Raw genomic sequence first — 12,433 nt, forward strand, 5'->3', positions numbered from 1 at the left:
TACACCCAGTGTCGGACAAACGCCGTTAATCCGTCTCTCATGTACGGTTAAATCATGCGCAGCGATGGAGGTCTGCACAGCTTGAATAGGATCATTTGCTGCAGCAGAGGTAGCGGCTGCTGCAAGATCAGTCACTGGAACGGAGTCAGCAGCTGTGGCACTAGCAGTCGCTGGAGTGGTGTCGGTCGTCAGGGCAGGGTCGTCCTTCATACCTGCTTCAGATGCGGTCCCTCCGGTGCCGGTCTGCTCCGTCTCCACTGGGGTCTGGAACGCTGGCTGCGGGGCCTGGTGCTGCGACGTTGTCATCTCTGCTCGCAGCATCTCGCTTTCCGGCAGGGCCTTGCTTTCCAGCTTCGGAGCAGATGAGGCTGCCGACAGATGTCTGGTGAGGCTTCTGATGATGATGCAGTCTCTTTACCTCTTTACTGAAGATCTCTGGGTCCTCAGTCCGGAATCCGGATAACCAGGCTGCGCAAGTCCAACCGGTCCAATGGCACCTCCAGAGTTCTCTTAGCAGGTGGAAATCTGTGCCTTCCTTCTAGCGCTATGTGTTGCGGTCCTTCCCTGCTGTGCTTACGGAAAGTCCCCACAACTGTTGTGTCCGTTTCTTAAGTTCCCTCACAACTCGATTAGATGATGTTCTGCTAATCCTCCGTCCCTCCCTGATGTTACGGTTGGGACGGCACCCGTTTGATGGGTAGGCTCGGAGCTCTTCCGGGACCCTAGAGTCGCCCCTCTCCACAAGTTGCCCCCCAAGACTGCATAGGTGATTTAGGTGAGACAGCCCGCCTTAGACTGACTGTCCTGCCACTGTTTAGAGTATTGCTTGAAGCTGAATATTGTAATACTCCCTCGGCGTTCCGGCCGCCGGTTGTGCGCCTCAGTAGGATGTTGCCTCGGTCTTACAGCACGACCCCTACTGGTACTCTCCTTATTGCTTTGATCTCGTTTCTCACTCAGCACAATCTATCTCGCTTCTGATCCTTCCTTGGGCACCGCCGCTATCCTGAGCAGGCACGGTCCCGTTACGTTCGCTCAAGTTGCCAAGCCTCTGTCAGGATCCCACCCCTGACAGAGACCCTACCGAATCTTCTCCCGCAACACCCTCTGCCACAAGGTGTTGCCTGGTTCCAACCCAGTCAGCTTTCTCCTCTAACTTCCTGCCTGACCCCCAGTTTATCCACAATGGTGGGGAGTGGCCTAGTGAATAGAACCCTTAGCTCCCCCTGGAGGCCCGACTGTGAAATGTATTGGGGTCTGTGATACCTGGTCAGATGAACTCCTTCAGTGCCATCAGACGTACCATAGCTCCCCTTAGCGGCGGAGCCACAGTACTGCAACGACCAGGACTCTGGGGCGCTGCACATGCATTCCTCTCAGTATCAGCAGATTCTTGACAATAATGTTCATGACTCAGTGACAAAGTTGAAGTTACGCAGGGGATGGATCTTTCAGCAAGACAATGATCCAAAACACAGCTCCAAATCTACTCAGGCATTCATGCAGAGGAACAATTACACTGTTCTGGAATGGCCATCCCAGTCCCTAGACCTGAATATAATTGAACATCTGTGGGATCATTTGAAGAGGGCTGTCCATACTCGGCGACCATCAAACTTAACTGAACTGGAATTGTTTTGTAAAGAGGAATGGTCAAAAATACCTTCATCCAGGATCCAGGAACTCATTAAAAGCTACAGGAAGCGACTAGATGCTGTTATTTTTGCAAAAGGAGGATCTACTAAATATTAATGTCACTTTTATGGTGAGGTGCCCATACTTATGCACCTGTCAAATTTTGTTTGAATGCAGATTGCACATTTTCTGTTAGTACAATAAACCTCATTTCAAGGCAGAAATATCACTGTGTCCAACAGTTATTAGATATATGAAACTGAAATAGCTGTTGCAAAAAACTAATTTTCATAAAAGATTAAGCTTAAGATTAATAGGGGTGCCCAATCTTTTCCATATAACTGTATGTGTGGCCCATTATACTATATGGAGGACTATGTGGGGCCCATTAAACTGGACTATGTGGGGTCGATTATACTATATGGAGGACTATGTGGGGCCCATTAAACTGGACTATGTGGGGTCGATTTTACTGTATGGAGGACTATGTGGGGCCCATTATACTGTTTGGAGAATTACGGTATTTGTGGCATATTATACTGTATGGCTGACTATGTGTGGCCCATTATACTGTATGGAGGACTATGTGTGGCCCATTATACTGTATGGAGGACTATGTGTGGCCCATTATACTGTTTGGAGGACTATGTGGGGTCTAATACACTGTATTGACAACTATGTAGGGCCCATTACACTGTATGGAGGATTATGTGAGGCCCATTATACTGTATGGAGGATTATGTGGGGCCCATTATACTGTATGGAGGGCTGTGGGACCCATTATACTGTATGGAGGACAATGTGGGGTCCATTATACTATGTGGAGGACTATGTGGGGCCCATTAAACTGTATGGAGGACTTTGTAGGGTTGATTATACTGTATGGAGGACTATGTAGGGTTCATTACACTGTATGGAGAACTATGTGGGGCCCATTATACTGTATGGAGAACTATGGTATTTGTGGCATATTACACTGTATGGATGACTATGTGTGGTCCATTATACTGTATGGAGGACTATGTACGGCCCATTATACTGTTTGGAGGATAATGTGTGGTGTAATACACTGTATTAGGACTATGTAGGGCCCATTACACTGTATGGAGGATTATGTGGAGCCCATTACACTGTATGAAGGACTATGTGGGGTCCATTATACTATATGGAGGACTATGTGGTGCCTATTGTATAGCGGACTATGTTGGGTCGATTATACTGTATGGAGGACTATGTGGGGCCCATTATACTGTATGGATGACTGTGAGGCCCATTATACTATATGGAGGGTTATGTGGGACCCATTACACTGTATGGAGGACTATGTGGAGCCCATTATTCTGTATGGAGAATTATGGTATTTGTGGCATATTATACTGTATGGATGACTATGTGTGGCCCATTATACTGTTTGGAGGACTATGTGGGGTCTAATTCACTGTATTGACAACTATGTAGGGCCCATTACACTGTATGGAGGATTATGTGAGGCCCATTATACTGTATGGAGGATTATGTGGGGCCCATTATACTGTATGGAGGGCTGTGGGACCCATTATACTGTATGGAGGACAATGTGGGGTCCATTATACTATGTGGAGGACTATGTGGGGCCCATTAAACTGTATGGAGGACTTTGTAGGGTTGATTATACTGTATGGAGGACTATGTAGGGTTCATTACACTGTATGGAGAACTATGTGGGGCCCATTATACTGTATGGAGAACTATGGTATTTGTGGCATATTACACTGTATGGATGACTATGTGTGGTCCATTATACTGTATGGAGGACTATGTACGGCCCATTATACTGTTTGGAGGATAATGTGTGGTGTAATACACTGTATTAGGACTATGTAGGGCCCATTACACTGTATGGAGGATTATGTGGAGCCCATTACACTGTATGAAGGACTATGTGGGGTCCATTATACTATATGGAGGACTATGTGGTGCCTATTTAATTGTATAGCGGACTATGTTGGGTCGATTATACTGTATGGAGGACTGTTGTGAATTTGCTTTTTGCTCCCTCTAGTGGTTACTAGTTTTTTGACTCTGGTTTTTCTGTCATTCCTTTTATCCGCACCTGGGTCGTTAGTTAGGGGTGTTGCTATATAAGCTCCCTGGACCTTCAGTTCTATGCCTGGCAACGTAGTTATCAGAGCTAGTCTGCTGTGCTCTTGTCTACTGATCCTGGTTCCAGTTATATCAGCTAAGTCTGCCTTTTGCTTTTTGCTATTTGTTTTGGTTTTGTATTTTTGTCCAGCTTGTTCCTAATCTATATCCTGACCTTTGCTGGAAGCTCTAGGGGGGCTGGTGTTCTCCCCCCGGACCGTTAGACGGTTCGGGGGTTCTTGAATTTCCAGTGTGGATTTTGATAGGGTTTTTGTTGACCATATAAGTTACCTTTCTTTATTCTGCTATTAGTAAGCGGGCCTCTCTGTGCTAAACCTGGTTCATTTCTGTGTTTGTCATTTCCTCTTACCTCACCGTCATTATTTGTGGGGGGCTTCTATCCAGCTTTGGGGTCCCCTTCTCTGGAGGCAAGAAAGGTCTTTGTTTTCCTCTACTAGGGGTAGCTAGATTCTCCGGCTGGCGCGTGTCATCTAGAATCAACGTAGGAATGATCCCCGGCTACTTCTAGTGTTGGCGTTAGGAGTAGATATATGGTCAACCCAGTTACCACTGCCCTATGAGCTGGATTTTTGTATTCTGCAGACTTCCACGTTCCTCTGAGACCCTCGCCACTGGGGTCATAACAGTTTGCCAGGCCAGTATTAAATGTTTAATGCATTGCAGAAGAGGGATTATAAGAATGAAGATTCTGAGTTTTTTTTTTTTTTTTCCTCTTTTTCCCCTTTACCTCAGAGTGGCTATGCTTGCTGCAGACATGAATGTCCAGACCTTGATTACAAGTGTGGACCAGCTGGCTACTCGTGTGCAGGGCATACAAGATTATGTTATCAGAAATCCTAGGTCAGAACCTAAAATACCGATTCCTGAACTGTTTTCCGGAGACAGGTTTAAGTTTAGGAATTTCGTGAATAATTGTAAATTGTTTTTGTCCCTGAGACCCTGTTCATCTGGAGATTCTGCTCAGCAAGTTAAAATTGTTATTTCGTTCTTACGGGGCGACCCTCAGGATTGGGCTTTTTCGCTGGCGCCAGGAGATCCGGCATTGGCTGATCTTGATGCGTTTTTTCTGGCGCTCGGTTTACTTTATGAGGAACCCAATCTTGAGATTCAGGCAGAAAAGGCCTTGCTGGCTATGTCTCAGGGGCAGGACGAGGCTGAAGTGTATTGCCAAAAATTTCGGAAATGGTCCGTGCTGACACATTGGAACGAGTGTGCACTGGCCGCTAATTTTAGAAATGGCCTTTCTGAAGCCATTAAGAATGTTATGGTGGGTTTTCCCATTCCCACAGGTCTGAATGATACTATGGCACTGGCTATTCAAATTGACCGGCGGTTGCGGGAGCGCAAAACCGCAAATTCCCTCATGGTGTTGTCTGAACAGACACCTAATTCGGTGCAATGTGATAGAAAAACCGCAAATTCCCTCATGGTGTTGTCTGAACAGACACCTGATTTAATGCAATGTGATAGAATCCTGACTAGAAATGAGCGGAAAATTCATAGACGCCGGAATGGCTTGTGCTACTACTGTGGTGATTCTACACATGTTATCTCAGCATGCTCTAAACGTATAGCTAAGGTTGTTAGTCCTGTCACCGTTGGTAATTTGCAACCTAAATTTATTCTGTCTGTAACTTTGATTTGCTCACTGTCGTCTTTTCCTGTCATGGCGTTTGTAGATTCAGGTGCTGCCCTGAGTCTTATGGATCTGTCATTTGCTAAGCGCTGTGGTTTTACTCTTGAACCATTAGAAAATCCTATTCCTCTTAGGGGTATTGATGCTACACCATTGGCAGCAAATAAACCGCAGTATTGGACACAGGTTACCATGTGCATGACTCCTGAACACCGCGAGGTGATACGTTTCCTGGTTTTACATAAAATGCATGATTTGGTTGTTTTAGGGCTGCCATGGTTACAGACCCATAATCCAGTCCTGGACTGGAAGGCTATGTCAGTCTCAAGTTGGGGCTGTCGTGGTATTCATGGGGATTCCCTGCCTGTGTCTATTGCTTCTTCTACGCCTTCGGAAGTTCCGGAGTATTTGTCTGATTATCAGGATGTCTTCAGTGAGTCTGAGTCCAGTGCACTGCCTCCTCATAGGGACTGTGACTGTGCTATAGATTTGATCCCAGGCAGTAAATTTCCTAAGGGAAGACTGTTTAATCTGTCGGTACCTGAACATACCGCTATGCGTTCATATATCAAGGAGTCTCTGGACAAAGGACATATTCGTCCGTCTTCTTCCCCTCTTGGTGCGGGATTCTTTTTTGTGGCAAAAAAGGACGGATCTTTGAGACCTTGTATTGATTATCGGCTTTTAAATAAGATCACTGTCAAGTTTCAGTATCCTTTACCGCTGTTGTCTGACTTGTTTGCCCGGATTAAGGGTGCCAAGTGGTTCACCAAGATAGACCTTCGTGGTGCGTACAACCTTGTGCGCATTAAGCAAGGTGATGAATGGAAAACCGCATTCAATACGCCCGAAGGTCATTTTGAGTACTTGGTGATGCCTTTTGGGCTCTCCAATGCGCCTTCAGTTTTTCAGTCCTTTATGCATGACATTTTCCGGAAGTATCTGGATAAATTTTTGATTGTTTATCTGGATGATATTTTGGTTTTTTCTGATAATTGGGATTCGCATGTGGAGCAGGTCAGGTTGGTCTTTAAAATTTTGCGTGAAAATTCTTTGTTTGTCAAGGGCTCAAAGTGTCTCTTTGGTGTACAGAAGGTTCCCTTTTTGGGGTTCATTTTTTCCCCTTCTGCTGTGGAGATGGACCCAGTCAAGGTCCGAGCTATTCTTGATTGGACTCAGCCCTCGTCAGTTAAGAGTCTTCAGAAGTTCTTGGGCTTCGCTAACTTCTACCGTCGTTTTATCGCTAATTTTTCTAGCATTGTGAAACCTTTGACGGATATGACCAAGAAGGGCTCCGATGTAGCTAACTGGGCTCCTGCTGCCGTGGAGGCTTTCCAGGAGTTGAAACGCCGGTTTACTTCGGCGCCTGTTTTGTGCCAGCCTGACGTCTCACTTCCCTTTCAGGTTGAGGTGGATGCTTCGGAGATTGGGGCAGGGGCCGTTTTGTCGCAGAGAGGCCCTGGTTGCTCTGTTATGAAACCTTGTGCCTTTTTCTCTAGGAAGTTTTCGCCTGCCGAGCGAAATTATGATGTGGGCAATCGGGAGTTGTTGGCCATGAAATGGGCATTTGAGGAGTGGCGTCATTGGCTCGAGGGTGCTAAGCATCGTGTGGTGGTCTTGACTGATCACAAAAATCTGATGTATCTCGAGTCTGCTAAACGCCTTAATCCGAGACAGGCCCGCTGGTCATTGTTTTTCTCCCGCTTTGATTTTGTTGTCTCGTATTTACCAGGTTCAAAGAATGTGAAGGCCGATGCTCTTTCTAGGAGCTTTGTGCCTGATGCTCCTGGAGTCGCTGATCCTGTTGGTATTCTTAAAGATGGAGTTATCTTGTCAGCTATTTCTCCGGATCTGCGACGTGTGTTGCAGAGATTTCAGGCTGATAGGCCTGAGTCTTGTCCACCTGACAGACTGTTTGTCCCGGATAAGTGGACCAGCAGAGTCATTTCCGAGGTTCATTCCTCGGTGTTGGCAGGTCACCCGGGAATTTTTGGCACCAGAGATCTGGTGGCCAGGTCCTTTTGGTGGCCTTCCTTGTCACAGGATGTGCGGTCATTTGTGCAGTCCTGTGGGACTTGTGCTCGAGCTAAGCCTTGCTGTTCTCGTGCCAGCGGTTTGCTCTTGCCCTTGCCTGTCCCGAAGAGACCTTGGACACATATCTCCATGGATTTCATTTCTGATCTTCCGCTATCTCAGGGCATGTCCGTTATCTGGGTGATATGTGATCGCTTTTCCAAGATGGTCCATTTGGTTCCTTTGCCTAAGCTGCCTTCCTCTTCCGATCTGGTTCCTGTGTTTTTTCAGAACGTGGTTCGTTTGCACGGCATCCCTGAGAATATTGTGTCAGACAGAGGATCCCAGTTCGTTTCCAGGTTCTGGCGATCCTTTTGTAGTAGGATGGGCATTGATTTGTCGTTTTCGTCTGCTTTCCATCCTCAGACTAATGGACAGACGGAGCGAACTAATCAGACTTTGGAGGCTTATTTGAGGTGTTTTGTCTCTGCTGATCAGGACGATTGGGTGACATTCTTGCCGTTGGCTGAGTTTGCCCTTAATAATCGGGCTAGTTCCGCCACCTTGGTTTCGCCTTTTTTCTGCAACTCTGGTTTCCATCCTCGTTTTTCTTCGGGTCATGTGGAGCCTTCTGACTGTCCTGGGGTGGATTCTGTGGTGGATAGGTTGCAGCAGATCTGGAATCATGTGGTGGACAACTTGAAGTTGTCACAGGAGAAGGCTCAGCGCTTTGCCAACCGCCGCCGCGGTGTGGGTCCCCGACTACGCGTTGGGGATTTGGTATGGCTTTCTTCCCGCTTTGTTCCTATGAAGGTCTCCTCTCCCAAATTTAAACCTCGTTTTATTGGGCCTTACAAGATATTGGAAATCCTTAATCCTGTATCTTTTCGTCTGGATCTTCCTGTGTCGTTTGCTATTCACAATGTATTTCATAGGTCCTTGTTGCGGCGGTACATTGTGCCTGTAGTTCCTTCTGTTGAGCCTCCTGCTCCGGTGTTGGTTGAGGGCGAGTTGGAGTACGTGGTGGAGAAGATCTTGGATTCTCGCCTCTCCAGGCGGAGGCTTCAGTACCTGGTCAAGTGGAAGGGCTATGGTCAGGAGGATAATTCCTGGGTGGTCGCCTCTGATGTTCATGCGGCCGATTTAGTTCGTGCCTTTCATGCCGCTCATCCTGATCGCCCTGGTGGTCGTGGTGAGGGTTCGGTGACCCCTCACTAAGGGGGGGGTACTGTTGTGAATTTGCTTTTTGCTCCCTCTAGTGGTTACTAGTTTTTTGACTCTGGTTTTTCTGTCATTCCTTTTATCCGCACCTGGGTCGTTAGTTAGGGGTGTTGCTATATAAGCTCCCTGGACCTTCAGTTCTATGCCTGGCAACGTAGTTATCAGAGCTAGTCTGCTGTGCTCTTGTCTACTGATCCTGGTTCCAGTTATATCAGCTAAGTCTGCCTTTTGCTTTTTGCTATTTGTTTTGGTTTTGTATTTTTGTCCAGCTTGTTCCTAATCTATATCCTGACCTTTGCTGGAAGCTCTAGGGGGGCTGGTGTTCTCCCCCCGGACCGTTAGACGGTTCGGGGGTTCTTGAATTTCCAGTGTGGATTTTGATAGGGTTTTTGTTGACCATATAAGTTACCTTTCTTTATTCTGCTATTAGTAAGCGGGCCTCTCTGTGCTAAACCTGGTTCATTTCTGTGTTTGTCATTTCCTCTTACCTCACCGTCATTATTTGTGGGGGGCTTCTATCCAGCTTTGGGGTCCCCTTCTCTGGAGGCAAGAAAGGTCTTTGTTTTCCTCTACTAGGGGTAGCTAGATTCTCCGGCTGGCGCGTGTCATCTAGAATCAACGTAGGAATGATCCCCGGCTACTTCTAGTGTTGGCGTTAGGAGTAGATATATGGTCAACCCAGTTACCACTGCCCTATGAGCTGGATTTTTGTATTCTGCAGACTTCCACGTTCCTCTGAGACCCTCGCCATTGGGGTCATAACAGAGGACTATGTGGGGCCCATTATACTGTATGGATGACTGTGAGGCCCATTATACTATATGGAGGGTTATGTGGGACCCATTACACTGTATGGAGGACTATGTGGAGCCCATTATACTGTATGGAGAACTATGGTATTTGTGGCATATTACACTGTATGGATGACTATGTGTGGTCCATTATACTGTATGGAGGACTATGTACGGCCCATTATACTGTTTGGAGGATAATGTGTGGTGTAATACACTGTATTAGGACTATGTAGGGCCCATTACACTGTATGGAGGATTATGTGGAGCCCATTACACTGTATGAAGGACTATGTGGGGTCCATTATACTATATGGAGGACTATGTGGTGCCTATTTAATTGTATAGCGGACTATGTTGGGTCGATTATACTGTATGGAGGACTATGTGGGGCCCATTATTCTGTATGGATGACTGTGAGGCCCATTATACTATATGGAGGGTTATGTGGGACCCATTACACTGTATGGAGGACTATGTGGAGCCCATTATACTGTATGGAGAACTATGGTATTTATGGCATATTACACTGTATGGATGACTATGTGTGGTCCATTATACTGTAGGAGGACTATGTACGGCCCATTATACTGTTTGGAGGATAATGTGTGGTGTAATACACTGTATTAGGACTATGTAGGGCCCATTACACTGTATGGAGGATTATGTGGAGCCCATTACACTGTATGAAGGACTATGTGGGGTCCATTATACTATATGGAGGACTATGTGGTGCCTATTTAATTGTATAGCGGACTATGTTGGGTCGATTATACTGTATGGAGGACTATGTGGGGCCCATTATACTGTATGGATGACTGTGAGGCCCATTATACTATATGGAGGGTTATGTGGGACCCATTACACTGTATGGAGGACTATGTGGAGCCCATTATACTGTATGGAGAATTATGGTATTTGTGGCATATTATACTGTATGGATGACTATGTGTGGCCCATTATACTGTATGGAGGACTATGTGCGGCCTGTTATACTGTTTGGAGGATAATGTGTGGTCTAATACACTGTATTAAGGACTATGTAGGGCCCATTACACTGTATGGAGGATTATGTGGGGCCCATTACACTGTATGAAGGACTATGTGGAGTCCATTATACTATATGGAGGACTATGTGGAGCCCATTATACTGTATGGAGAACTACAGCATTTGTGGCATATTATACTGTATGGAGGAATATGTGTGGCCCATTATACTGAATGGAAGACGATGTAGAGCCTATTATACTGTATGGAGGACTATGTGGGGTGCATTATACTGTATGGAGGGCTGTTAATAGATAATAAGGTTGGCTTGCGACTTTGTCCAATTTTTTTATTTTGGCCCTCTCTGTATTTGAGTTGGACATCACTGGTCTAGAGAGAGACCTGCAGGGAGTCCAGGACCTCCAGTGTAGCTCCCACTTGGTTTTTGCAGACTCCTCATCATTCTCATTATGCATCTTCACAGTTTTGCCATTCTGTTGTCTACTGAGGGTGGGTGACCAGCCCTTAGAGAGCAGGAATGGAGGACTCCCGGCACTGATTGCTCCACCAAAGACATTAGTCTGTCCTGCAGGATTGATCAGTCATGGGTGGCTCCCAATGCCATTCACAAGTGCTTTTATTATGGGGATGTAGAGGGTACAATTATATCTACTCCTTCATTACAACCCTCTTGTGGCATGAATGCTAGTACTACAAATTTCAAGTGCTGTGGGAGGGGCCCTATTAAAGATTCAGTCTGGGGCCCAAGATATAAAAATGGCTTCTTTTTAGCTGGTCGTCGTCATTGGGGTCACAATTAATAGTGTCACTCTTCACATAGTTGCCAACATTTTTGGGGATTTTTACGTCCCACCACCGAACCTGTACCTTCTGGGAAAGTCCTCATCTGGCACTAGTTTTGGATGTTCTCTGCCTGGCACTACTCACTGGTGCTCAGTTTCTGCCCTTATTTCTGAGGGGAAGAGGAATGTGTCTGGCATAGTGTAGGGTTGTGTTGACATCTCGTCTTCACATCATGTCAAGGGAAAAGGTGAGTGCATCCTCCTAATGCTCCCAGAAGATGTTAAAGAACCATCTTTTTGTGGCAAGTATTCATCAGCAAAATGGCGGAAAGCATGTTGCACCTGGATGAGCTAAATACAGCTTCTATCTTATTTCAGACCATCCATATGGAGAACGACTTCCAGGGCGTCTTCTTCTCGGACATTGTGGGGGACTCCTGCCATATACTGACCAGTTACATCGGCCTCCTGCTGGACTCCATCCTCTATGTCCTCCTCACCTTGTATTTTGATAAGATCCTGGCAGGTAAGGTCAAAGGTACCAAAAAATTCCAAAACTTAAAAAAATCTGCTGATCCGGCCTATGAGACTTTCTCTGAGGTCTGTGCCCACGTTGGGCATGCAGGTGGGTTTTGTTGCATTTATTATGGATGAAGAGGAGGAGTCCTCGTGATATGAAGATGTTTCTTATTCCTCCAGATAAACATGGCCTGAAGTTTGGACCGCTCTTCTTTCTGTGCCCCTCATACTGGTCCAAAGGGAAAATGACCACAATTCCACTGGACACCATGGACAGAGATGGAACAAGACCTGAAGATCATATTGAAAAGGTTCCAGTTGAATTGTCAGGAAAAGAGGCCATCAGGTATCTCAAAATTTCTCAAAACTGCAAACTTTGATTAGCTTCTCCATTTCCCATTGATAGAGCAGTGTGCGTTTCTACGAGTATAGTAGCTTCCTCAGTGGGTATCTTAAGTGTATGTGCTGAGCTGGCCAACTCTGATAAAGATACAATTGCAAAGCAAGTAAAGGCATATTATCAACCTCCATGGTTGAGTGATACGTGTACTGGATAATGTCTTCTTGTCACTTCCTGCAGGCTAAATAAAGTTAAGAAAATTTTCGGGAACAAAAAACAGATGACCGAAGCTTTAAGAGGTGAGCGGCTTGTTAAGCAATGACGACTCATACTAAGTTACTACTTA

General features: G+C 46.0%; 1 protein-coding gene across 5 annotated transcripts in view; it reads left to right on the forward strand.

Annotated features, from left to right (window-relative positions):
• Positions 1-12,433, forward strand: part of LOC143766778 (ATP-binding cassette sub-family A member 9-like) — a 50,954-nt gene that overhangs the window by 14,344 nt on the left and 24,177 nt on the right. For all 5 annotated transcript variants that reach the window (XM_077254731.1, XM_077254730.1, XM_077254732.1 and 2 more), the window contains exons 9-11: positions 11,607-11,754; positions 11,928-12,093; positions 12,328-12,386. In XM_077254731.1, the coding sequence (XP_077110846.1) occupies positions 11,607-11,754; positions 11,928-12,093; positions 12,328-12,386 (373 nt within the window). The remainder of the gene's footprint in view (positions 1-11,606; positions 11,755-11,927; positions 12,094-12,327; positions 12,387-12,433) is intronic.

The sequence above is a fragment of the Ranitomeya variabilis genome, chromosome 4, assembly GCF_051348905.1.
Source record: "Ranitomeya variabilis isolate aRanVar5 chromosome 4, aRanVar5.hap1, whole genome shotgun sequence".
Classification (NCBI taxonomy): domain Eukaryota; kingdom Metazoa; phylum Chordata; class Amphibia; order Anura; family Dendrobatidae; genus Ranitomeya; species Ranitomeya variabilis.